This window comes from Dipodomys ordii, unplaced genomic scaffold, assembly GCF_000151885.1.
Source record: "Dipodomys ordii isolate 6190 unplaced genomic scaffold, Dord_2.0 Scaffold6, whole genome shotgun sequence".
In the NCBI taxonomy this organism is placed as follows: domain Eukaryota; kingdom Metazoa; phylum Chordata; class Mammalia; order Rodentia; family Heteromyidae; genus Dipodomys; species Dipodomys ordii.
The window spans coordinates 13936951-13964697 of NW_012267222.1; the positions used below are offsets into that span (position 1 = coordinate 13936951).

The 27747-nt window shown below is 48.6% G+C and overlaps 2 protein-coding genes across 4 annotated transcripts in view; one reads left to right on the forward strand and one right to left on the reverse strand.

Annotated features, from left to right (window-relative positions):
- Positions 1 to 1782: 1782 nt before the first annotated feature.
- On the reverse strand, positions 1783 to 3984 carry Pnrc2 (proline-rich nuclear receptor coactivator 2). Its single transcript, XM_013032838.1, has 3 exons — positions 3839 to 3984; positions 3098 to 3303; positions 1783 to 2849 (listed from the first exon to the last, which is right to left on the reverse strand). Exon 3 carries the CDS (start codon positions 2829 to 2831, stop codon positions 2412 to 2414), a length of 420 nt encoding a protein of 139 aa, XP_012888292.1. The 5' UTR covers positions 2832 to 2849; positions 3098 to 3303; positions 3839 to 3984; the 3' UTR covers positions 1783 to 2411.
- A 9775-nt stretch (positions 3985 to 13759) lies between these two features.
- Positions 13760 to 27747, forward strand: part of Cnr2 (cannabinoid receptor 2 (macrophage)) — a 26055-nt gene continuing 12067 nt past the window's right edge. For all 3 annotated transcript variants that reach the window (XM_013034903.1, XM_013034910.1, XM_013034917.1), the window contains exon 1: positions 13760 to 13898. The gene's annotated coding sequence lies outside the window, so the exon portion shown is untranslated. The remainder of the gene's footprint in view (positions 13899 to 27747) is intronic.

Sequence of the window (27747 nt, forward strand, 5' to 3'; positions counted from 1 at the left end):
CTACTCCTGCCTTACATTTTAGAACTTTCACCACTTCCTGTCAGTCTCAGACTGAAAATACATTAAAAAAAAAAAACTTGGCATATGTGGCTAATTGTTCAATGTAAAGAAACTGCAGCACAGTACAGAAAATATAGCCTTGCTCTGAGCCGCTAAAATTCTTCCAGCTACCTCTCCACTGTGAGTGATCTCTCTTTCCAGGGGTGTTAACTAAACCAAAGGGTTCTTGGCAATTTGAGTTTTTTTGTGCTAATTAAACCTGCTTTACTCAACTTTGAAAACCTTGGAAATTTTACAAGTGTTTTTATTAACAGTGGTAGGAAAGTGAAGTCCCAAATAATGTTAAGGTTAGTAGCAAGTGAGTAGCCTTTATCCAGCCAAACATTCTCATCATTCCAGTTTAGTTGTGTGCATTCTAAGATTAGGCATGTTATTTAAATAAAACAAGATACTGGGGAGAAAAAAAACTTTAATTTCATGTTTTAAATTCAGATCATGTACATTAAGTACCATATAAATTTGTTCTTTTAGGGTATTCCAGTATTTGGCTTATTCAGATTTGGAGAAATACACAACCTAGCTGTTTGCTTTAACAAAGTATCACATTAGCCAGGCACTAGTGGTTCCTACTTGTAGTTAGTCCTAATTACTTGGAGGCTGAGATCTGAGATGACAGTTCAAAGCTAGCCTAGGCAAGAAAGTCTGTGATGTTCTTATCTCTGATAACCAAATAAAACCAAAAGTGGAGCTGTGGCTCAAGTGGTAGAGTGCTAGGCTTGAGCAAAGCTGAGGGACAGCACCCAGACCCTGAATTCAAGCCCCAAGACTGATACCAAAAAAACACGAAATTAAGGTATCAAATTAGAAAACAGGACATTAACTTGTAAATCAGCCCACATTTTTTGGACTTGCTTAGGGTTAACTGTAGCATTTACATTTACTCCTAAGATTGGCAAAAACACATTATTGGGATTGAGCAAGATATTTCATCTTTTACACAAGTAGCCTCTTACACCACCCCCTTGCTAGACTTAGACCTGACAGAAAAAAATTTAAAGTCACTAGCACCAAACACTGTAACCAGTACAAGAATTGGTGAAAGCCAAAAATCGATCTTTGGGTTTAAAAGTGGGGTGGGGAGGATTCCTATACTTCATTTTATATCTCTCAAAAATAGGATGTGTTTAGCAGCTTAAAAACTCCAGCTATAATATAGAATATTACACTAGGATGTACTTTGAAGTATAGTATACAACCAAATCAATCTTGAATACACTGGCACTTTAGCACAAACTAAAAACACAGGGACCTTTAAAATTAGGCCATAGCATAAAAAACAGTCCATGATCTTACAGTCTGTAAATTCATACTAAAAATAGTCTTTTGTAGGATAAAAGCCAAGAAAACTTTACATATGCTACAGGCTTATTACATGTATTTACATGGCTCTTTCTCCCCTCAGTACTTAAAACTTTCACATTATACAACTTCCTATTAAGCTTTGCAGAGATAAGCCAGATCACTGTTAGAATAGCTTGTACAGTGCTATAATACAAAAAAATGTTCCTCCAAACAACTAAGTGGCTGGGAACTTGTGGCTCATATCCAGGAGGCCTAGGATTTTACAATCTCAAAAGCCAGCCCAGGCAGGAAAACCCTTGACTATCTCCAATTAACCACCAAAAAAAGCCAGAAGTAGAGCTATGGTTCAAGTGGTAGAGCACTATCCTTCAGCAAAAGAGCTCAGGGACAGCATTCAGGCCCCGAGTTCAAGCCCCAGGACTGGCAACAATTATTAAGAATAAAAAACTAAAAACATAGTGATCTCTTAATACTACTGTGAAAAAGTTTTGGTGCATCTTACTGGCAAACACCTATCTATTTACATTTAAGAAACCAGACCACTGAGGTCTACTGTGCCTTGTTCCAATAAGCCACAAACACCAGTTACACATTTGCTACTATACAGTTCAGTAAAATGCTACTATTAAGGAAAATTCACATTTTCTTCTGGCAGTGCATTGGGCTATTGGCATGTTACTAGTTTGGGTGTTTCTAGGGCATTAAACTTTAAAATGTCAGCCTAGGTTTTTTTTTTTTTTGTACATCTTTACAAGTAAACCTGACCTATAAGTATTAAATTGCTCTCTCCCAAGATTAAAGTAATTCCTTTAACATTGCTCCCAAATTTAACCTTCAATGGTCTCATTTCAAAGTTACTCATTTGCGAACACTAACTCAAGTACAATCACTTAGTTATTTGAAGTTGCACTGTACTATTACACAGTGCACACAGCACATAAAAACATGATAATAACATTTTTACATCATTAGCAGTTTTGCACAATCTAAAGAATTTGAGACCGGTCAAGCACCATTTGTAATTGTGGCTAAATTTAAACTACTTAATCTTATACCTGTACTTTAAGTAAAGTTTTCAGTTGGAATGTCATTGTTTCCTTATCTGAAGGATTCAATGACACAGGAACCCAGTGACTGGGTGGCTTGGGGAGAACACTTGGAGATGGCGGCTCACTGAATTTGGCTCCAGCATAGTTCTGATTAGCTTTAGACTTAAAAAGCAAGCTAGGACTTGATAAATTCGAGTTCCAATTTGGATTATTTGGGAAGTTTTTCGTCTTTCCCCCATTTTGAATGGCTTGCCATGCAGCTGCTGGTGAGTTATAGCCATGTCCTCTTTCTTTTTTTGTATGAACAGTCTTCATCTGGGAATTCTGATCCTTGGTCTTCTGTCTATTAAGCTGTGGTTGGTTCTTACTAACATTTCTAGATTGAGGATCTGGAATGTTGTACCTCTCTCCACCACCCATCTTCAGCTTCTATGTCACCTGTAAGTAAATACAAACATAGAGAAGAATTCCAATTTAAAAATCTTGGGGAAAACGGAAGAAAAAACAAAATAAAACAGGCTATATTCAGCTGCTTTGACTCAGAAAATTCATTCTATGCCAGGTGTACTTACTATCTTTCCTAAGAAGAATGGAACTTACCCACAAATCAATGTAATCCTGTATCATATACAGTTTAGGACGGGTCATCTTAAAATATTTCCCTGCTTTGGCATGTATTTTTATACCTTTCAGTCCGCTTTTCAGATTGCTGGATTTCCACCTGTACTCTTCCTTGCAGCCAAGCCCAGGATAATAGGTGTTGCTTTCTACCGGATCCTTTCCTTTGTCTCAAAACAGAAGTTTTCATGGGCCAATCTGCCGAGTTCAGCCTAAGAGCTGAGGCCAACATCTGAGTCTCCTCAGCACACAAGCTTGAGAGAAGTCCTCCTGGCTAGGAAAGTAAAGATTTCAATTCAAAACCACGGGGATAAGGGATCGTTACATGTGCCACAGAAATACCAAAGAATAGCTCTTTGCTTAAGGTATCCCTACAGATGGCTTAGTTTGACCTCAAGTCGCACACAAGTTTGTTTTCCATCTGAAGTCAAACTAAAAATGCAGGAGCCTCCCAGGCCAAGCAGGAAGTTCTTATTAAAGGTGCATCCGGATGCCCCAGCCCTCCGACACCAAGTGCCGCTGGGGCCCGAGGGCCGCGCCGCGTCCCGGCCCGGGACTGCACCGTCCGCCGGCCGGACCGCGGTTAGGAAACGGCGCTCCTCCCGAAGCGGAGCCCCGGCCAGCGCCCTTCCTGCTCCTTCCTTCCGCAGGATGGCGGGGGAGGTGCTCCGCCGCCGGGTAAGCGCGGCTTTGGGCCTCTGGGTCGCCCGGGACGCAGGGCCTGGGAAGGCCCTGCCCGCCTCGCCTTGTCTCAGGCCGCTCCACAAGACAGACCGCGGCCGCCGGCACGGCCGCGCCAGCGCACTCACCGACTTCGAGCTCCCGCGACCGCGGCGACTGCCTTCCGATGTCGAGGCCCCCTCCCTTTCCAGGGGAGAAGAGGCACGGATGGAGTGAGGCCGCGAGCAGCGACAGGCTAGCTGAGAACGGGCTGCGCCTCGTACCCGACCGCTCCGGCCCCTACCGACAAAATGGAGGCGGCGGCGGGTCTGGAGTCTCTGTGACCAATCAGAGCGCGGCGCTGCGGGAGCGGCCAATGGGGGGGAGGCGCCGCCCGTTGCGTGGGCGGGGGCGCGAGGGCGTGACCAATGGAAGACGGGCAGATGCCTGTTGCTGGGCGGCAGAGGCGGGGCGGGGCGGGGTGGAGGCGGCCCAGGATTTGAAATCCTGCGGGAGAAGCTAGTCGGGAGTAACCGCCGGCCGCGCCACCTCCGAATCCGGCGCCTTTTCCCCGGCCCCGACTACCCGAGCGGGGGCGCCCCGAACTTGCCGTCTGCCCCGGGCTCCTCACCAGCACCCCGCAGCCCTTCAGAAGGTGGGGGGGCGAGCGCGTCGGGACTCCGCGGCGCCCCGTGGCCTGACGTCACCGCCGGCGCGGCGCGGCCCGGCCCGGCGCACCGCACGCGGGCGCTGCGTGTGCCCCAGAGCTGCGGTTGGAGCCGCCCTGCTCGGGATATTCTCCCTGGGGACAAGGGAGACAGCAAATATCCTTCGGCTGATTGTGCCAGAAACCTGCAGCGAAGGAAAAAGCGCGACTTCTTTGGAGTAAATAACCCAAAAAGTGAAAAACGCAAACTTCTATGGACGTCAGGCCCCCAGTGCTTTTCGTTTTTGTTTGTCGATGGTGGGCCTGGAGCTCGGTCTGGGCGCCATCCCTCAGCCATTCCGGGTTTTGAGTGGTTTATCGGAGATAAGAATCTCTGGAGGACTTTTCTGCCCTGAGGCTGGCTTTGAACTGCTGATCCTCTGATCTCAGATCCCAGGCACCATTAGTTTTTTTGTAAACAGGAGCTCACTAATGGAGCTGATTTCACAGCCCTGCCAAGCCTTAAACTCAAGATCCTCCTGCCTCAGCTTCCCAAGTGCTGGGAATGCAGACAAGGACCACCATGCCAGCCATTAGTTTTATCTATTCAAGACCGTTGCCAATCAGAACTTTTCCTTCTTTGGTCATCTGAATCTTGCTAATGTAAACACGACATGTTGGAAATGCATGTATACTTTCTTCTCTCTGACCCAGAGGTTCAACCTACAAGACTCAAAGAATTAGCCGGGTGCCGGTGGCTCACGCCTGTAATCCTAGTTACTCAGGAGCCTGAGATCTGGGGATCACGGTTCAAAGCCAGCTGGAGCAGGAAAAGTCGGTGAGACTCCGATCTCCAATTAACCACTCAGAAAACTGGAAGTGGTACTGTGGCTCAAGTGGTAGAGCGCTTGCCTTGAGCTGAAGAGCTAAGTGACAGCGCCCGGGCCCAGAGTTCAAGCCCCATGACCGACAAAAAAAAAAAAAAAGACTTAAAGAATTCTGATGCTCCTCCCCAGAATTGAAATCTTTTGTGGTGGTCCCATGTGTACTACAATCTATGTTTGGTTTATATTTAATTTTTTTCTCTTTTTTTCTTTTTCTTTTTTTGGCAATCCTGGAGCTTGAACTCGGCTTGGGCACTGTCCCTGTGCTTCTTTTGCTCAAGGCTAGCTCTCTACCACTTGAGCCACAGCGCCTCTTCTGGCTTTTCTGTTTATGTGGTAGCGAGGAATCAAACCCAGGGCTTCATGCATGTTAGGCAAGCACTCTACCACTAGTTCACATTCTCAGCCTTATTTTTAATTTAAAAATTAAAAAAGGGCTGGGAAGTTGGCTCAGTGGTAGAGCGCTTGCCTTGCATGCCTGAGGCCCTGGGTTCGATTCCTCAGCACCATATAAGCAAAAAGAAAAAAAAAAAGCCGGAAGTGGCGCTGTGGCTCAAGTGGTAGAGTGCTAGCCTTGAGCTGAAGAGCTGAGAGACAGCACTCAGGCCCAGAGTTCAGGCCCCACAACTGGACCAAAAAAAAAAAAAAAATTAAAAAAGCCCGGCATTGGTAGCTCAAGCCTGTAATCCTAGCTAGTCAGGAGGCTGAGATCCAAGACTCTTATCTCCAATTAACTATTAAAAATCCAGTATTGGTGCTGTTGCTTAAAGTGAAAGTACACTAGCCTTGAGCACAAAAGCTCAGGGAGAGCACCCAGGACCTGAGTTCAAGCTCCAGGACCAGAAAAAAATATGTTTAAAAGGTAAAAAAACAAACAAACAATAGAATAGATCTTCTGGCCAGACATGGTGGTGCACAACTATAACCCCAGCACTCAAAAAGTTGAGGCAGAAATTGGAAGCTGGTGGCTCACACCTGTAATCCTAGCTACTCAGGAGGCTGAGATCTGAGGATTGTGGTTCGAAGTCAGCCCAAGTAGGAAAGTCCCTGGTTACCTGTGCTGATAACCTGTGCACGATGATGCTGGATCTGTTCAAGGGCACAGTGCATTTATGTAGAAGGGAAATTATTGGAAGAACTTGAGGGTTTTTTTTTTTACTTTTTTATTGTGAAAATACAGAAGGCTTACAATTACATTGATTCCAAGGTGGCTCTTTCTCTCTCGGGGGACATGGAACCTGTAGGCCTCCCTGTCATGGTGATGGATGGCAAGAAGTTTGTCCCTGTAGCTGGCTGCTTGGGTTTGAGAAGAGACTGAATCAAGACTCCACGGACCGGGGCTGGGAAGGTGGCTCAGTGGTAGAGTGCTTGCCTTGCATGCCTGAGGCCCTGGGTTCGATTCCTCAGCACCACATAAGCAAAATGAAAAAAGCCGGAAGTGGTGCTATGGCTCAAGTGGTAGAGCGCTAGCCTTGAGCTGAAGAGCTGAGGGACAGCGCCCAGGCCCAGAGTTCAGACCCCATGACCAGACCCAAAAAAAAAAAAAAGACTCCACGGACCAAGGGGCTGGAAATGTGGCTTTGCAGAGGACCTAGCACGTAGTAGGTGCTTTGATTTACTGAATGAATTATGTTTCTGGGAGGGCCCCGCCCATGCTGTTCTTCCCCAGGTATCAAAAAAGGCCGCAGGGGCTGAGAATGTGGCTCAGTGGTAGAGTGCTTGCCTAGCATGCATGAAGTCCTGGGTTCAATTGCTCAGAACCATATAAGCAGAAAAGGCTGAAAGTGGCACTGTGTCTCAAGTGGTAGAGTGCTAGCCTTGAGCACAGAGAGGCTCAAGGACAGTGCCCAGTCCCTAAGTTCAAGCCCCAGGACTGGCAAAAATAAAAATAAAACATTCCATGGGCCAAGAGCCTATGGTTTATCAAAGCAGGAAAAAAATTAAAAAGTAATGGCAGATAACAGCTTCTGAGGCAGGGGAAGCAGAGGACTTGTTGGCTCTGTGCGAGCTCCAGCTCTCTCCCTCCCTCTCTCCCTCCTTCTCTCCTTCCCCTTCTCTCTTCCTCCTCGTGCTTCCCCTTTTCTTTCCTCCCTTTCTCTTTTTCTCTCTGTTCTAACTTTTCTAAGTAGGATGTTGTCTGTGTAGCCCAGGCTGGCCTCCAACTTTCAATCCTCCTCCCTCATCCTTCCCAAATGCTGCGGTTATAGACATTCACCACCAAACCTGGATTCATTTCTCAATTCCAATTCGGAGTCTTTGCATTTTTACACAGTGTCCTTGACTTTGGTATGCATTCTGTATTACGAATGAACTGCTTACCAGACAATCACATCAGTATCCTTGAGCACTTCACTGCCAGCAAGCTACTGTGCTAAACAATTTAAACTCATTATCTTAATTCTCACCACACTCTCCTGAGTCAATATTACTGTCTCCATTTATGATAAAGCTCATTCTGATACATGATAAAACTGAGCCTCAGAGAAGCAAAGTGGCTTTCTCATAGGGCACATATATTGAACTGAAACCCAGGTCAATCTGATGTCAGAACCATTTTTTAAATTTGGAGACAAAAACTATAATAATTTGTAAAAAAATGTAAATATATATTTATACCATAAAATTGTTCTGTTTTGTTTTTTGGTCGGTCATGGGGCTTGAACTCTGGGCCTGGGCGCTGTCCCTCAGTTCTTCAGCTCAAGGCTAGCTCACTACCACTTGAGCCACATCGCCGCTTCCGGTTTTCTGAGTGGTTTATTGGAGATAAGAGTCTCATGGACTTTTCTTGCCCAGGCTGGCTTTGAACTGTGATCCTCAGATCTCAGCCTCCTGAATAGCTAGGATTACAGGCGTAAGCCACCAGTGCCCGGCTTATAAAATTATTTTTAACAATACATAAACATTTACAACAGTTATAGTTCAGGCTACAACCCAGGGCTGGCCTTGAACTTGAAATCCTCCTGCTTTAGTTCTGGGATTACAGATATGGAAACACCTCATCCATCCTTTTTTAGTTTTGGGTAATGGGATTCTCACTGTCTTGCTCAAGCTGGCCTTGAACCCCTGAGTTCAGCCTCCTGTGTAGCTAGGTCTCCAGGCATGTGCCACAGAGTTCAGCTGACACAAAAAGCTTTGTTCTCAACTATTCTGCTACCATTCCTGGCCTTCAGAGTTTACTAGGTTAGGAGCTACTCAGAGTACCACTTGCTCTGGAAAATGAGGGAGCTGCTCTGAGCCCCTGGGGCCTGAGATAATCAGTCCAGTAAACTGCATATATTGTCATTGTCAGGAACTGAAGAAAAGCTTGTGTGTGTGTGTGTGTATTCAGAATGAAAAATTGCCCATTGCAGGGCAGCTCTGAAATGACAACCTGTGAGAGGCAGAAGCTGAGAGAGAGCTTCCCCCCACCAAACACACACACACACACACACACACACACTGGAGAGGAGGATTTACTGAAAAGAGCCAGAAGAAAGACAGCATTCGATACATATCAGGCCAGGAAAACAGGAAAGCACTTGACAGGCTTCTTAGCAAGTGGAAACTTCCTCTCTCTGCTTTATTCTCCCTCCTTTACTTCAGCCCCATGGTCTTAAAAAAAATGCTGTTTGGGGCTGGGAAGGTGGCTCAGTGGTAGAGTGCTTGCCTTGCATGCCTGAGGCCCTGGGTTCAATTCCTCAGCACCACATAAGCAAAAAGCCGGAAGTGGCACTGTGGCTCAAGTGGTAGAGTGCTAGCCTTGAGCTGAAGAGCTGAGGGACAGTGCCCAGGCCCAGAGTTCAGGTCCCACGACCGGACCAAAAAAAAAAAAATGCTGTTAACAAGCTGCAGCAGGAGGAAAAAGGACAACACATTCAACTCAGTTACATTAAATAGGCATAGTAGCACAAAGCACAAAGCACTTGAGAGGCTAAGACAGGAGAATGAAGATCAAAACCAGTATAGTCATTGTTAACAAAAATTCTAGGAACAGAAGAGAAGCACCTCCATATAATAATGTGTGAAAAATGTGCATCAGAACTCTAGGCATTCACACATAGTGAGACAAAGGAGGATTGGGAGAGAACACAAAGGTGCAATACTCTGTGCTTCTTGTCATACAAAATAATACTTATCACAATGAATTTCAGGAAATAGAAACCAGAGACAGAGAGACATGGAGAGCGATCCACTCCAAGCTGAATGACAGCCAGCGTTTACTCTGTGGGGAAGATGCTGTGTTTTCATTACACCTTGCTCTCCTTCCCTCCTTTTGTCTTTGCCCCTTTCTACTGCTTCGCATTGCAGAGTTCTGTAGTCGCTGTGTGGTTTGCGGTCCTGCAAACCACATGTGCTGTGATTTAAAGCTAGGTGGCCAGGTCCAGGGACTCTTTCAGCCCTCACACACCCATACTTGCCAGCTGTTGTGTTGGTTGTCTTTTTCCTTTTGCCTTGTTTGGTCAGCTTTGCATGCATGAGGCCCTGGGTTCGATTCCTCAGCACCACATAAGCAGAAAAAGCCAGAAGTGGGCTGTGGCTCAAGTGGTAGAGCGCTAGCCTTGAGCTGAATAGTCTCTCGTACTTTGCTACCCGGGCTGGCTTTGAACCACAGTCCTCAGATCTCAGCCTCCTGAGTAGCTAGGATTACAAGCATGAGCCACCAGTGCCCAGCTGACTATAGTTTTAAAAAAGGTATTATCTTCCTCTTTTTGGTTTGAATTGAACACCTCACACTCTTGCTTGGCTGGCTTGCTTAGCAGGTGCTCTACCACTTGAGGGATGTTTCCAGCCCAGCTTTTGGCTGTCTGATTAGAGATAGAGTCTCAAGGATTTTTCTGCCTGGGCTGGCCTTGAATCATAATCTTCCAGGTCTCAGCCTCCTGAGTAGCTGCGATGACAGGTTTGAGCCACCTGTGCCCAGCTAGAATAGGCATTTTAGGGTGAAACTATGTTATCCCCCCATCCCCCACCCGACCAGGCCTGCAGATACACATTTTGTTTTTCTTTTCCTGGATTAATCCCAGCACTGACAACCCTGCTGGAGATGATCATCCCAAGAGGCAGGTGGCCCATGGATGACCAAGGCCGCTGGGCAAAAGTACAGGTCTCAGGACTCCACCTCCTTTACCCAGACCCAACCAGAAATCTGCAGTGCAGGGGCCAGCACAGCACACATGTGTCCAGTAGATGGCGGTGGTTCACAGTCTCACAGGGATCGAAGCAGCCCCTGGGCCCTTGCCTGCGAATGCACCCGTGAGCATGTGGAATCAAAAAGCTCCTTCCTGTGCGGGACCCAGCAGCCCTTGCCCAGGGCACCCAGGGACCAGGAGGTCCTACAGCATCCTGCTGCCCAAGGTAGGTCCAAGGACCAGCTGGTTAGAGGAACCAAACCAGAACCTCTGAGGATGGCTGGCATGACAGTCGACATCCAGACGTGGCGGCCATTGTAGAAGCATCTCTTACTTTCAACTTCCTCATTCTAGGAATGGGGAAATTAAGAGCAGACAAAGGAAGTGACTTGCCACAGGAGAGAAATTCAGACTCCGGTGTTCACATCACTTTTGCCATGAAGCAATTTCCTGCTCTCTTCATTCATGCCCTCACTTACATGTGTCTGAGGTGACCCCAAACACATCAAAATTAGGGCATCTGAGCTACTGTTCACAGGCAGGAAGTTCTTCCTGCTGTCTGGCCACTGTTCCTCTTGCTGCAGGGAACTTACTTGCTCCCCTGAACCCTCCTCCCTTGGGAGAGGAGGCAGTGCATGACCCTGGAGCTTAGTAGCCCATAAGTCTGCAAGCTCTCAGGTGTACCCCAATTAATACCATCCATCTTTTTTGGGGGGGGTCGGTCATGGGGCCTGAACTCTGGGCCTGGGCGCTGTCCCTCAGCTCTTCAGCTCAAGGCAAGTGCTCTACCACTTGAACCACAGCGCCACTTCCAGTTTTCTGGTGGTTAATTGGAGAAAAGAGTCTCATGGACTTTCCTGCCTAGGCTGGCTTTAAATGGTGATCCTCAAGTCTCAGCCTCCTGAGTAGTTGGATTGCAGGCGTGAGCCACTGGCACCCGGCTCTTGCATCATTTTGTAAATCTGTTTTCTAGTCACATTCCATTTGAACTGACAACACATACGATAAGGATAGGGCAAGCATTGAAGGCAGGACCTCTTCGTAGAAACGCCAGGTTAATTATTAAAAGAAATTCTCAGAAGTAGAGACTCAGAGAAAATTAGAGTCAGACAAGCTAACTGTGGTAAATAACAGTGAAACTCAGAAAGAGCCAGGCAACCTGGAAGGTAGTTTGATTTTGGATGTGATAAGTAAGAAGTTCGGAAGAATGTGTTTTGGTAAATGTCAGCTAAACCCTTATTGTGAATGAAACAAAGGAAGAGCCTGGAAATGTAACTTTTGCTTTGATGACTTATTGCTTGGTTTATTGAACTAGTAATTGTTATTTGTGATCATGAACAGCTAGTTTTGCTTCTGTAAACCTGCTTGCTATCACATACGCTGCCACCTGTGTGTGACCTGCTTGCCTCTTTTAAACCCGGCCTCGCCAGATGCGGTGGCTCATGCCTATAATCCTCGATACTCAAGAGGCTGAGATCTGAGGATCACAGTTCAACGCCAGCCTGGGCAGGAAAGTCTGTGAGACCCTTATCTTCAATTAACCACCAGAAAACGGGAAGTGGCGCTGTGGCTCAAGTGGTAGAGCACTAGCCTTGAGCTGAAGAGCTGAGGGACAGCGCCCAGGCCCAGAGTTCAAGCGCCAGGACTGACAAAAATAATAAAACCCTGCGACAAGAGAGCGTAGCTGCTGTTCTTCACTGTCCCAATAGCGGAGATCAGTCACTGCAGCTAATAAAGATTCCTAGTCTTATTGGCTGAGTGTTGGTGACTCCTTTTGCCGATCATGGGTTTGAATCCCACCAGCCCCGAGAAGTTGTGATACTTCAGTGTCCTGCTACCGCCACGCACTGGGCTGCAGTGGAGAGCCAGTCACTCGTCTTCCTCAAGACGGCTCTGCAGAAGCACCTGCCAGCCTCCTGCACCTCAGCACTGGCATCTCTACTTGCAGAGCGAATGTGGCTTCGGTGGCGGGGGGGGGGGGGACCCCTACGGCCATGCTCCCTGGCACTCTGGGTTCCTCACTATGCAAAAGCTGAGGCCATCACCCCACCCTCTAAACAGTCTCATTACTAACTCTAACTGGGCATACGCCACCCTGGTTTCTGGAGCCTGAGCTGGATGGTTCCTCCTTGCCAGGGGGTCCTTCTGTATTGTAGGGTGTTTGGCAGCATTACCAACCTCTACCCCTAGAGGTCAGTAGAATCCTCTGCTGGATTGTGGTGACCAAAAATGTCTCTAGACATACCTTGCTAGTCCCTCTGAATAGCATTGCCAGGTAAAATACAGAACAGCTGGTTAACCTTTTCTTTTTATTCTTCTGTATTGTTATCCTTAAGAGGTGGTACAAAGGAGTTGTTAGTTGACAAATGCAATATATCTTGAAGAATGCCACTTCTTTCAACATTTTCTCCCATTGCATATTGTTGTTGCTTGCTTGTTGAAACAGGGTATTGAAAAGCAACCCATACTGGCCTCAAACTCCTCAGCCTCCTGGGTGCTAAGATTACAGGTAGAAACCTGCATACCCAGTTCTCACACAGCGTTCCAAAAGTGTTTGGCTTTGTGCCCTACATTCAAACACTGAGCACTGTCATGTAAAGGTCAGGATTTCCTCCTCCCTGTCTCCCTCTCTCCCTATTTCTCTCCCCCCTCCCCGTCCCTTCTTGTCAGTCATGGGCCTTGAACTCTGGGCCTGGGCGCTGTCCCTGAGCTCTTCAGCTAAGGCTCTACCACTTGAACCACAGTGCCACTTCCGGTTTTCTGGTAATTTAATGGAGATAAGAGTCTCACGGACTTTCCTGCCAGGGCTGGTTTTGAACCATGATCTTCAGATCTCAGCCTCCTGAGTAGCTAGGATTACAGGTGTGAGCCACTGGCACCCACCTAGGATTCTGTATCTCCTGTGGAGATGTATAGCCCTTCTTCCAACCAGGTCTGCATTCCCAAGCGGGAAAGCTTAGCCAGATCTGGCAGGTGCCTGACCCCATTACTTCACCCCATGACCCCCAATCCCAACCCCACATTGTACGTTCCACTCCCTGTGACCCCGCCCCAGTGCCCGTCACTCGCCGATGCTCTCTGCCTGGCACCAGCGGGCATGTGTACTCGAACACTGTAGCCTAGCAGGGAGTGGAAGGAATGTTCTTTTCCAGTGACATATGGAAGGCTGGAGCTTCGGCCCCATTTTGCAGGTGAAGAGAACTAAGCTTTAAGTTCGGGAGATTGAATGAATTTTCTACCATGATAACATCTAGTCTAGATTGGAATCCAAGTCCTGGGGCCCTGGGGCCTAGGGCCATGGCCCACCCTGACCAGAGTTCCTGGTGAGGAAAGCCTCACTCAACTACAACTCAAGAACATTGCAGCACAAGGACCCAGAGGGGAAGTGATAACGGACGGAAGGCCAGACCTCCGCACTCACGCCTCAGAGTACAGAACTACAGCTGGGCGGGCACAGCTCAGCCGGCAGCTGTGAGCTTCTAGAAGCCAGCCCAGACCACTGGGTGGACACCGAGCAGCCAGGACCAGACCCTGCAGACAGCCTTCTGGGCCCAGACATCCACCGACAACTGTGAGTGGCTTTTACGTTGTTGTTCCAGGCTTCTTCCTCAGTGCAGAAAGCCGATCTTCTTGCCTTTCCCTTCCCTGCCGGGCTGAGAGAAGCCGGCTGAGCCTGGCTATCCCATTGGGACAGCTGAGGCTTTGAGGCACAAATCACAGGTGCTGAGGACGGCGGGGTTTTCTGGGACGGGACCGAGGAGTGAGGCAGCCTTTGATTTCATCGCAGCCGTAGGAGCCACATGGCTGTGCCGTGAGCCAGGTGCTGCTCCACGCGGCCGAGGTTTACGTCCTTAATCCTCACCACGCGTGAGTGAGTGTGATTACTAATGCCAGCTAACAGAACGGGAAGGGGCACTGTGACCTCCCTGAAGTCCCGCAGGCATCACTCAGGATGTAGGCTTGGGTACTGGCAGGCTGACTTCATGGCACGTCCCCCAGGCTGCTTTGCCTTTGGAGGTGCAGGTGGGGGCCCAGGAAGGGACCCAGAAAGACTAGGCCAGGCGAGTCTTGAGGATTTCCCGGTGAGTGTCCACTGCCCCCATTATATAGATGGGAAAAGTGAGGCACAGGGATACAAGCTTCCCCAGATGAGCCCACCAGGACCCAGGCACCAGGGCTCCGCCTGTGCCTCCCTGGAGGTTGCCCTGGGGAGGAGGCTGGGGTGCTGCCCAGAGCTTGGGGTCTAGGCCACATGTGGCCTTACTCAGCCACCAGTGGCAACTCTACAGCCTCAGACAAATCACTCCTCTGGTCTCCCGGCCAATTTTCCTCTTCTGAGCAAGCTAGCTGGGCACCAGTGGCTCACACCTGTAAGCCTAGCTACTAGGGAGGCTGAGATCTGAGGATTGCAGTTCAAAGCCAGGAAAGTCCATGAGACTCTTATCGCCAGTAAACCACTCAGAAAACTGGAAGGGGTGCTGTGGCTCAAGTGGCAGAGCGCTAGCCTTGAGCTGAAGAGCTGAGGGGCAGCACTCAGGCCCAGAGTTCAAGCTTCATAGCCAACCACGACAACAACAACAACAAAAGGCAAAACAAAGCAATACAGGCTGTACAGTGAGCATCACTGTCCGCCTTGGGTTGGGGCTCCGGGAGGAGATGCTGAAGCAGAGGCCTGGTACCTGAGCTGGACTCAGTGCCAGGCCTTGACCTTTACCCCATCCGCCCTTGCTGTGGATGAGAGGTGAAGAGAAGAGGAAGTGCTGCTGGTCTTTCTCCAGAGACTCTGAAGGTGTGAAGGGTGGGGCCGGGGCAGAGGAGGGGCAGGCCAGAGCTGGGGGAGGCCAGGGGACAGGCCAGGCCCAGCAACATGCCCACTTTGCAGCTGGAGAGACAAAGCTCCCGGTCCTTGTGCGGGCCCAGCCTTCACTCTTTGGCTAGCTAAGTTGTGCAAATGGCAGCCTTGCTCAGTCCTCCTTCACTTTCATGGAGTCGCTCAGCACAGTGCTGAGCCCTTATGCACCTGGGCCAGTAGCAAACCCGAGTCTCAGTTGTCCTGAGCCTTGCTCCCTGCCACTGCTTCTCAGCCTTTGACCCTCAGGACATCTCAGAGCCTACTCCAACAAAAGCCCGTCATAAACCAGCCTATCACTTCTCTGGCATACCTGGAATTCCATATTCTTTTTTTTGGGTCTGTTTGTGAGGCCTGAACTCTAGCACTGTCCCTCAGCTCTTCAGCTCAAGGCTAGCGCTCTACCACTTGAGCCACAGCGCCACTTCCAGCTTTTTTCTTTTTGCTTATGTGGTGCTGAGGGATCGAACCCAGGGCCTCATGCATGCAAGGCAAGTGCTCTACCACTGAGCCACCTTCCCATCCCCTCCAGATTCTTTACCGAGACTTAAAACACTGTGATTTAGCTGGGTTATAATCCCAGTTACTCAGGAGGCTAAGATCTGAGGATCCAGGCAGCCTGCAGGAATGTCCATGAGACTATTATTCCACTTAACCATCAAAAAGCCAGAAGTGGAGCTGTGACTCAAATGGTAGAGCACCAGCCTGGAGCAAAATAGCTCAGAGACAATGTCCAGACCTTGGGTTCAAGCCCCAGGACTCACACACAACACACACACACACACACACACACACACACACACACACACACACACACACACACACACACACACACACCCCAGAAAAACCACTGTGCTTTGTATCCAACCTTTTTTTTTTGGGGGGGGGGCCAGTGTTGGGCCTTGAACTCTGGGCCTGAGCTTCGTCCCTGAGCCTCTCTATGCTCAAGGCTGGAGCGCTACCACTTGAGCCATGGTGCCACCTCTGGCTTTTTCTCTGTATGTGGTACTGAGGTATTGAACCCAAGGCTTCGTGCATGCTAGGCAAGCACTCTACCACTAAACTGCATTCCCAGCAGCTAGCTTCCCCTGAGAGTAAAGCCCAGGTCCTAGCACGCCAGGTCCCTTCCCCACCTAGGGCCAGAGAGGACTTCTCTCTCTTTGGTGGAGACTCTTGGCTCCTGCCCATCTGGATGCCACCTTAATCTCTCCTGGAGTGCTGATTCTCACCAAGGGTGGGAAGGAGTTGTTGTTTCTGGCAGCTTCTGCTTTTACTCCACTCCTCTGAAAAGTCCCTGAGGCCGGAGATGCACAAGGGCACCCCGAGAGGAAACAGGAGGCCCCGTCTCACCGATAAGGAAAACTGAGGCTCAGCCACCGCAGGGGCTTGCACAATGACCCATGGGAAGGAAGAGCGGAGCCGGCTGGAGTAGGGTGTGACTGTGTCCCGGCACTGTGCACTATCAACACTGAATCACCTGTTGCCCACCCAGCTAGTGACTCGGGGCCATCACACCACTTTCTGATCTTGATCGTCTTGAACTCTCCCAGTCAAGCCCACCCGCCTCAAGGGGTGCTGCTTCCCTTCCATTACTTCTTCTGGAGCACAGGCCGTGGGTGGTGCCCCAGGGGGTCCCCGCCTTAGACAAGGCCTTAGACCTGGTCCAGGGTCACCCAGCCTTTGGAGGGTGGCCGGGGCCAGGCTGGAATCCAGTCCGGATGTAGACACTGCTGTGTCATGCGAGCAGATGTAGAGCGAGCCACATAGGACTAGAGGAATTGTCACTGCTGTCATCTTTACTGTGTCACTGTGGTGTGTGTCTCAAATACCACATCACAGACAGCCTGACACCCTTGGCTGAGGGACAGAGAGGCTACTCTGTATGGGCGGCCGTCTAGCCTTACCCCAAAACTGGACAACCCAATGGTCACTTTGTGTTTGTTGCATGCAAGGCCCTGGGACTCCAGTCCCCTAGCCCGGGGGCTCCAGGTGTTTGCAGTTTTCTGGGCCAGCCCTGCCCCTCCACACTTGCCAAAGCCATTAGTGCAGCCTCACCCTGCTCCCATCAAGGGATTTCTTTCCATCTCAGTCCCAAACGATGAAGGTGTGGTCTGGAGAGAGAAACCACCTTCCCAAAGCCAAGAGAGACAAAGACAGAGAAGTGGACAGACAGTGGGGATGGGAGAGGGGAGCCCAGCAGCCGTGGTGTGGCCCAGGGAGGGGAGGCTGGGCCGTTCCACAAGATGGGGGTGCTAGGGAGACGTTGTGCCCAGGTGATAGTGGAGGGTGTGTGTGTGTGTGTGTGTGTGTGTGTGTGTGTGTGTGTGCGCACGCGCACCCGTGAGATGTGCTGTTCTCTTTTCCTCCCCAACTTGCTCCTCAGATCTTAAAATGTGCCATGAGCCAGGAACAGCCCCACCCATGGAAACTCCTGCTGCCTCCTCTTGGTGACTCCTCTTGGTGACTCCCACGTCTCCCTAGGGGTTGTGGTCGCCCCACAGTTCCTCTTTGAGAACCACATTGAGAACTACATTCCCATAGCGACCTCAAAATTCAATGAGTGGCCAGAGTGGGTGGCACATACCTGTAGTATCAGCTAAGGACAGACAGAGGTCAAGAAGATCCAGGTTTAAGGCCAGTCCAGAGAGAAAAAGTGAGAAAGTGAGACCCCCCCCCCATCTTAGCTGCTATGTTGAGTGTGGGCAGTGCACATCTCCAATCCCAGCAGGTGGGAAGCTGAATCTGGAGGACTTCAGTTAGAGGCCAGCCTGGGCAACATAGCCAGATCCTGTCTCAGAACACACACACACACACACACACACACACACACACAGAGTCTCCCAGGCATGGTGTACACACAATAGCAGCAGAAGATGTTGGAAATTGTGAACTCAATTTTGAAGGACTTGCCTCTCCCCTCTTGGCCCTATCATTTTATGTATCTAAAGATGGACTATGAAGGATTGACCCCCACCCTATTGTCCTGGGCCATACAGACGCCAGGCCAAAGTCCCAGGTCTGTGTGAACTTATTTGAAGTGCAGGCAGGGCAATCCACCTAAGCCCAGCTGCAAACATCCCATTGTGGCCCATCTGAAAGGCCCCACCTTCCTTGACTGAGGGGCTTCTCATTAACCTCTGCCTCCTTGATCAGATCTCCTATAAAAACCCAGCTCCCGTCCCAACTCGGGGCACAACCTCCAAACCCCCTCACTGTTCCTCAATAAGCAGTCCTAGCTAACAATCCTCACCTGCTGATTACGTCCAGCCTGTTCCTGTTCCATTCTCCTCCATTTTCCTAACAAATTTCATAATGTGTTCCCAGATAATCTAAGTCATAAGACCCTGTCTCAAAATAGCAAAGAAAGACAGAGAGGAAAGAAAGGAAGGAAGGAAGGAAGGAAGTTAAGAAAGAAAGAAAAAAAGAAAGAAAGAAAGAGAGAGAGAGAGAGAAACAAGGTTCTGGTGGCTCACACCTATAATCCTAGCTACTCAGGAGGCTGAAATATGAGGCCTCCAGCTTGAAGCCAACCCAAGCAGAAAAGTTCACGAGAACTCTTATCTCCAACTAACCAGCAAAAAGTCAGAAGTAAAGGGGTGGCTCAAGTGGTAGAGCATCAGCATTAAGTAGAAAAACTAAAGGAGAGCCCTGAGTTAAAACTGATGTGCGTGTGTACGTGTGCACCCCCCCCCCCAGAGGCAGAAGTGACTGATCCTGAAGAAAGAGGCAGTTTACTAGGGATTACATTCAGAAGCATGACTTGGAGACTGGAAAGACAGAAGAGTTTACAAGCTAAGGTAGACTAAGCTGGGCCATAGCGAGTTGGAATATGCCAGGCCATGGTGATGCATAGCCAGCCAGTAATCAGGAGGCTCTGATCTAGAAGGACCATGAGTTTGAGGTTAAGCTTGGACTACATAGCAAGACTCTGTCTCAAAAACACCTGGGTGGTGTGAGTAGCCAGCATATAACATTTGTCCACTTTAATGACTTCTGCACCCTATTGGTTCTGCAATGTGTGCCAGGGCCACCTGTAAATGCAGAGTGACATTACAGCCAAGGCCACTGTAGGGTCAAGCTGGGTCCCTAACATGGTCATGGTGCAAGTTCATGGTACAGAGAGGACTCAGCCCAAACCCTGCGCTAGAGATCAGATCATGCTCTTCTTCATGAGCCCAAAGACCCAATGCAAACCAATCCAATGAATTTGATTTGGAAAGGGCAGAAGAGCAACTCCCAAGTGTCTGGCCATCTCTCCATGATCGAGGTTTCATTCATCCATCAGCCTGTCTTGCTGTGTCTAGGCCCCCAAGTCCAGTGGATCAGCCTCTCAACTGGTGCCTGTTCCCCCTGCTAGGTTTAGGATGGGGCTTTTGTCCAATATGAGTTACTGTGCGAAGTGCCTGGATAGTTTGCCTCATAGTACACAGGAAACACTCATCCAGTTTCCTTGCTATTATCATAAGTGGTGAGGCTGAGTCTCCATAGTTCTGCTATTACTTCCCACAAGCCCCCCTAATCCTTTAATTTTGTGCCAGTCCTGGGACCTGAACACAGGGTCTGAGTACTGTTTCTGAGCTTTCATGCTTATCACTTGAGCAACAGCTCCACTTCTGGTTTTCTGGTGGTTAACTGGAGATGAGAGTCTCAAGGACTTTTCTGTCTGGGCTGGCTTTGAACTGTGATCCTCAGACCTCAGCCTCCTAAGTAGCTAGGATTACAGATGTGAACCACCAGTGCCGGGCTTACACACATCTCACTGCTAACACCCTGTAAAACAAACCAGAACCCTACCCTGTGGGATCTGGTCAAACCAGGAAGAGGCAGAGGTGGCCTGGAGAGAAGCCACAGGTAATGAGGAAAGACGACCTGTGGTTAACCCAGTCACAGTCCTGTTGTGTTGAGATGCCTTTGCGAAAACACCTCAGCATCCTCAGGCGCCCGCTCGCGTCCCCTGGTTGATAGGAAAGTTTCCTTTCCCACTGAGGGGCCCCACCAGGCCTGGTCTTCTTGGTGACCCCTATCCTCCCCCTCCCCACTCCCCAATGCCTGCTTTCCATTTCACCCTTCCCAGGCTGAGGGAGACCCAGGTCGGTGCCCGTCACTTCGCACCGCTAAGTTTCACGTTTCAGAGCAGGATTTCTCAGAAAAGGAGACACAGGCATTCCAGTTCCCATTAGAAAGAGGAAGGCTGGGCTGCAGGGGTTGGCTCTGTTGGCATGTGTAAGGCCCTGGGTTCAATCCCTAGCAACAAAAAGTGATGGGCGAGCCAGGCACCAGTGGCTCACACCTGTCATCCTAGCTGCTCAGGAGGCTGAGATCTGAGGATTGAGGTTCAAAGCCAGCCTGGGCAGAAAAGTCCATGAGACTCTCATCTCCAATGAACCACCAGAACACCAGAAGTGGTGCTGTGGCTCAAAGTGGTAAAGGGCTGTCCTTGATCAAAAGAGCTCAGAGACAGCGCCCAGGCCCTATGACTGAGGAAAAAACAACAACTAGACGCTGGGTCATAGAGCACGCCCTCCCTGGAGGCAACACCTGACACATGTTTCCTTAACACCTGGCCCCTGGACTTGTGGTGAAGCAGGAAATGGGAAACCTGATGTTATGTGGGAGTTGGGGGGGGGAGGACACACAAGTACTAGAGCTTGAACTCAGAGCCCCAGCTCTATCCCTTTGCTTTTTCTTTTTTTTTTTTGGGAGGGGGGTCCGGTCGTGGGGCCTGAACTCTGGGCCTGGGCGCTGTCCCTCAGCTCTTCAGCTCAAGGCTAGAGCTCTACCACTTGAGCCACAGCGCCACTTCCGGCTTTCTTTTTGCTTATGTGGTGCTGGGGAATCGAACCCAGGGCCTCGAGCATGCAAGGCAAGTGATCTACCACTGAGCCGCCTTCCCAGCCCTCCCTTTGCTTTTTCAATCAAGGATGGCACTCTACCACTTGAACCACAGCCCAACTTCCAAATTTGGGCTGTAAGATAGAGTCTCGTGGACTTTCTGGCCGTGGCTAGCTTCATATGCCACGATCCTCAGATCTCATCTTCTGAAGTTACTTTTTAATATGCAAAAGGCTCTGTGGAGAGACCAGATGTTTTCCCCGGGGAAAGCGGCTAGAGCCAGTGGAGCAATCCAGCGAGAGAACCATGGAGCCCTTACAGACCTGAGTTCTGCCCTTTGCTGTGATCTTGGGCAAGGCACTTCACCTCTTCAGAGCGCCTCTCCTTGTACAACAGAGCTAAGACCACAGTGCTGCTGTCCTGATCCCTGTGAAGTCTGGGGGAATTACATCAGTCCTCCTCCCCTCCCCCCAGCTCCATCCCCTGCCAGCCCCACCCTCTTCTAACTCCAGCATTTGTCTGGGGCAGGTAAAGCTCGGCTGCCTGTCCCTGAGTCCTCTTGCTACAGATCCTCTGAAAGGGCTATTGGGAGTTGCTGAGTGCAACCTGGCCTTGCTGGTCACTGGCACAAAGTAGGTACTGTGTGTCCCCTGTGGTCATCTTAGAGGTAACCCCCAAGATTTTCACACATGTCCAGGAGAACATCAACCTACTTGCTCCATATCACCTACCCAGCAGCCACTGGGAAACTGATGGGAGGAGCCAGCGGCCCTGGGGCCCACTGTGAAAACCTGGCAGCTGCTGATGGCCAGAGGGCACCATCAGGGTCCCAAGAGGAAAGAAGAGAAAGGGAGAAGATTAGGAAAACCCCTGAGCCTCTCCACTTCAGCCTCCTGCCTTTGAGACAGGAAGAGCAGGCACAGAGTTCTGGTTCTGCTCCTGGTGAGCCATGTGCTCGCAGGTGAATCTCTGTAGCCAGATTCCAGGTTTCACATCTGCACGACAGTTCATTCCATCAGCTATGAAGAAGATACTTCTTTCAGGGCTGGGAAGGTGGCTTAGTGATAGAGTGTTTGCCTAGCATGCACTGGGTTCCATTCCTCAGTACCACATACACAGCAAAAGCCAAAACTGGTGCTGTGGCTCAAGTGGTAGATAGAGTGCTAGCCTTAAACAGAAGCTCAGGAACAGTACACAGAACCTGAGTTCAAGCCCCAGGACTGGCAAAAAAAAAAACTTTCTTCTTGGGGGTGAAAATATTTAAAATCTACTCTGAGGAATTGTTGTAGGTTTTTGTTTTTGTTTTGTTTTGCTTTATTCAGCGACAAGGGATCAAACCCAGTACCTTGAGTATCACAAGCATGTGCTGAGCTACTGCTCCGAGCCCCTTTTATATGACTCAATACACATACAGGTCCAACAACACATTGTGAAATCCACAACTGTAGCCAATAGTAAACAATTATCAGGTATTAATTAAAATAAGATTGTTGGTGTTGGTGTTGGTGGTGTGTTTGTGGGGCTTGAAGGCCTAGGCACTGTCCCTGAGCTCTTTTGCTCAAGACTAGCCCTCTATCATTTTGAGCCATAGCTCCACTTCCTGTTGTTAATTGGTTAATTCAGGATGAGAATTTCCCAGGGACTTTTCCACCCAGGCTGGCTTCAAACTGTGATCCTCAGATCGCAGCCTCCTGAGTAGCTAGAATTACAGGCATGAGCCACTGGCACCCAGCTTTAAAATAAGATTTTTAATAATATATAGCATATACATTGGCGAGACAGTAACAGAGAGAGAATGAACAAAGCTGTAATGCCTACCACAAATGGAGTTCTCAGGGTTAGGGTGGCAAATTCATTCTCTTCAGAGACTTTTTTTGGTTGTGGGGGCTGAACTCTGGGCCTGGGTGCTGGCCTTCAGCTCTTCAGCTCAAGGCTAGTGGCTTACCACTTGAACCACAGCACCACTTCCGGTTTTTTTCTGCTTATGTGGTGATGAGGAATCAAACCCAGAGCCTCATGCATACGAGGCAAGCGCTCTACCACTGAGCCACCTTTCCAGCCCTCTCTTCAGAGACTTTGGCCATAACAACATAGTACAGCAGGCTATACATGAAATAATCATTTTGGATCCAGTCCCAAACCCTGGGAGCTCCACAGGTCAGGTCTGGCCACTCACCCCTACATACTACATAAAGAGACACGATGAAGGGCGGAGAGAAAGGAGACATTACATGGCAGCCATGGGAAGGCAGCACTCAGTACATCTTCAGCCATCTTCAGGGGACAGATGTAAACTATGATAGCTCATAGACAGGGACCTGGGGGCAGGGGAAGAAAGGTATGTGGAATTGCTAAACAGTTCTGGTCAAAGTATGGCCTGGCTGGTCATTATTTCAGTGCTTATGTTGGGAGGGGTTCTGGAGAAGTCATTATTGCGGTCATCACTGATCAGGATGGACAGGCAGGGCGGTGGTCTGTCCTGAGGAAGCATTGTTGTTCCTCCCTGGTAGTTTTGGTCTCCATAAAGACGTCATTGATCAGTGGTAAGTCCTGCCCTTCCCGGGTTCTAAGGTGATTGCACATTGCAGGGAGACTGGCTTAGAGCAGATATATGTAGAAAATAGAGGCAGAGGGGCTTGGAAGTTGGTTCAGTGGTAGAGTGCTTGCCTCGCATGCATGAGTCCCTGGGTTTGATTCCTCAGCACCATATAAGCAGAAAAAAGCCAGAAGTAGTGCTATGGCTCAAGTAGTAGGGCACTAGCCTTGAGCTGAAGAGCTGAGGGACAGTGCCCAGGCCCAGAGTTCAGTCCCCATGACCAAAAAAAAAAGAGGCAGAGATGCCAAGCTTTGCTCCTGCTCTTAGTTCATTCACAGGCCCAACAAAAGCAGCTTTGAAGTGCCTTCTATAAAGGCACAAGTAGATATGAAAATCCAACTGTAGCCAGGTGCCGGTGGCTCATGCCAGTAATCCTTGCTATTCAGGAAACTGAGTTCTGGGGATTGCAATTCAAAACCAGCCTACAGCAAAAAGGTCTACAAGACTCTTATCTCTAATCAACCAGCAAAAAGCCAGAAGTGGAGCTGTAGCTCAAGTGGTAGAGTGCCAGTTTTGAACAAAAAAGCTAAGAGACAGAGGACAGAGCCCAGGCCTTCAGTTCAATACTCAATACTGGCACAAAGAGAGAAAAAGAAAGAAAATCCAACTGCCTTTGCCTATGCCAGGCAATATATTTGCCATTTAAAAAATGTATATTTTTAAAAGCTAGGTGCTTGTGGCTCATGCCTGCAATCCTACCTCTCAGAAAGCCAGCCCAGGAAGAAAAGTCTGCGAGAAATTTTTTTTTTTTTTTTTTTTGTCATGGGGCTTGAACTCTGGGCCTGGGTGTTGTCCCTGAGCTCTTGAATTTAAGGCAAGTGCTTTACCACTTGAGCCACAACACCACTTCCCGTTTTCTGGTGGTTAATTAGAGATAAGAGGGATGTTCTGGGAAGAGCTGGCTTTGAGCTACAATCCTCAGATCTCAGCCTCCTGAGTGGCTAGGATTACAGGCGTGAGTCACTGCACCTGGCTTGTGAGACTCTTATCTCCAATAAACTGCTTAGAAAAAGCAGGAAGTGGTGCTGTGTCTCAAGTTGGTAGAGTGTTAGCCTTGAGCACAAAGAGGCTCCAGGACAGCGCCCAAGCCCCAAGTTTATGCTCCAAGACTGGCAAGGGGGAAAAAAAAGTATATTTTTATTAAAAATAAGTTTTGAGGGGTTGGGAAGGTACATTAGTGGTAGAGCGCTTGTCTTGCATGCATGAGACCCTGGGTTTGATTCCTCAGCACCACATAAGCAGAAAAAGCCAGAAGTGGCACTGTGGCTCAAGTGGTAGAGCACTAGCCTTGAGCTGAAAAGCTGAGTTCAGGCCCCACGACTGACAAAAAAAAATAAAAATAAAAATTTTGAGCCAGACACCAGTGACTCATGCCTGTAATCCTAGCTTCACAGGAGACAGATCTGAGTGAGGATTGTGGTTCAAAGCCAGCCAAAGCAGCAAAGTCCATGAGACTCTTATCTCCAATAAACTACTCAGAAAAAGCCAGAAGTGGTGCTGCGGCTTAAGTGGTAAAGTGCTGGCCTTGAGCACAAAGAGGCTCAGGGACAGTGCCTAATCCCAGAGTTCAAGCCTTGGGACTGTTTTCGCCAAGTGTAGTGATGCATGCCTATAAACCCGGCATTCAGAAGGCTGAGGCAGAAAGATGTCCAACACAGGCTGAATAATCTATAAGACATTATTTTTTTTGTTTTGTTTTGTTTTTTTGGGGTCCGGTCGTGAGGCCTGAACTCTGGGCCTGGGTGCTGTCCCTCAGCTCTTCAGCTCAAGGATAGCACACTACCACTTGAGCCACAGTGCCTCTTCCGGCTTTTTATCTTATGTGGTGCTAGGGAATCGAACCCAGGGCCTCATGCATGCAAGGCAAGCGCTCTACCACTGAGCCACCTTCCCAGCCCTATAAGACATTATTTTGCTAGCACTGTAGCTCATGTCTGTGACCCTAGCTACTTGGGTCACGGAGATCTGAGGGATCACAGCCAAGAAGGAGACTATTCAAAACACAAAAGCAAAAAGGACCGAAGGCATGGCTCAAGTGGTAAAACCCTTGACAATAAGAACCATAGCCCTAAGTTCAAATTTTAAAAAAAGGTTATTTCTACTAACAAGTAATTGTATTTCTACTAACATATATATGTTTACATGTATTTAGTTCCCTGCTTTATTTTCCAGCACAGTAAATACTGATCGTGATAGATATAAGCTGTATCACATGTTCTGCAGAGTTAATACTGGAGTTTTAGGGCAAAAGTCCTGTCTCTGAGAGCCCCAACAGTGCCAACTGGTGTCTGGCTCAGACACCGATCCAATGCCACAGGAGTAGAGGTAACGTTCAGAGAAAGAAGAACTGTTCAGTGTGGCCATGTTGGGAAACACAGAGCCTAAGTTTCATGACCCTAAGTTCATCTTCATGGGGTTTACAGGAACTTCGAGGTTTTACAGCAAGAGGAGACAAAGGGGAGGGGAGTTGAACTGTGCAGCTGACCGAGCAGGTGATCTCGGTCAGGGCATGGGCTGAGCAGCCCTTATCTCAGGTCTGGTTTTACAAGGGTTTCCAAAGTTCATATTGCTGCTATTTGGAGAGCCTTATCATAAAGAAACGTATCTGTCTTGGATTCTCTAAGAATTCAAGGAGACTATATAAAACAGACTCAGGAGGAAAAAGTTACAAGACCCTTTTTAGAAACAGGTACCTGAGATATGTTCCTAGTAGGAAACAAGAGAATTGGGTCTTGCCTTTTAATCCAAGTTACAATTCTGTGTCTTTTAATTGAAGAATTAAGACCAATAACACTCAACATTAATATTGAAAGCTGTGTTGTATTTTCTGTCATTTTGTTGGTTTTATGATCCTTCCTTCCTGTCTATTCCTGCTTGGCTAACATACTCACTTGCTGGGGGTTTATTCCTTTCTGTATTTTCCTGTTGTGTTCTATTTTTAAGTTTCTTCTGTGGATAGAATTTCCTTTTTTTCCCCCCTTTGGTCAGTCGTGGGGCTTGAACTCAGGGTCTGGGTGCTGTCCCTCAGCTCTTCAGCTCAAGGCTAGCATTCTTTTTTTCTGCCAGTTATGGTGTCTGAACTCTGGGCCTGGGCACTGTCCTTCAGCTCTTCAGCTCAAGGCTAGCGCTCTACCACTTAAGCCACAGCACCACTTCCAGCTTTTTTTGTTTATGTGGTGCTGAGGAATCGAACCCAGGGCCTCGTGCATGCAAGGCAAGCGCTCTACCACTGAGCCACCTTCCCAGCCCCAAGGCTAGCATTCTTTCGTTTGAGCCACAGCACCACTTCCAGTTTTCTAGTGGTTTATTGGAGATCAGAGTCTCATAGACTTTCCTGCCCTGGCTGGATTTGAACCGAGGTCCTCAGATCTCAGCTTCTTGAGTAGCTAGGATTACAGGCATGAATCACCAGTGCCTGGCTTTAGAATTCCTTTAAATATCTTTTTCAATACTGGTTTTGTAGTCATGAATTTCTTTTTGTGTAGCCTGAAAGTTTTATATTTCTCCCTCAATCATTTATTATTTTTTGTCAGTTGTGGGCTTGAATTCTGGGCCTGAGAGCTGTCCCTCAGCTTTTCAGCTCAAGGCTAGTGCTCTACCACTTGAGCCACAGCACCACTTCTGGTTTTCTGGTGGCTTGTGGGAGATAGGAGTCTCATGGACTTTCTTGTCTGGGCTGGCTTTGAACCAAGGTCCTCAGATCTCAGTTTCCTGAGTAGCTAGGATTACAGGCGTGAGCCACCAGCGCCCAGCTTTTCTCCCTCAATTATATAATAATAATATTATAGAATAATAGTCCAAGTTGGCAATTGTTATTTCTTTGGCTTAAATTAAATCTTTCTGTTCCCTCCTTGCATTTAGTGTCTCTGTCAAGAAATCTGTTGTGTTTCTAATGGCTTGCCATTATAACTTGTATCCTCCCTTTTACAGCTTTTAATATTCTTTCTTTGTTCTGTATATTTGGTGCTTTTATTGCTCTGTGTCTAGGAGTATTTTTTTCTCTGATCCTGACTATGTGTGCCAATCTGTAAACTTTTTTTTTTTTTTTTTTTGTCCGTCGTGGGGCTTGAACTCTGGGCCTGGGTGCTGTCCCTCAGCTCTTCAGCTCAAGGCGAGCGCTCTACCACTTGAGCTACAGTGCCA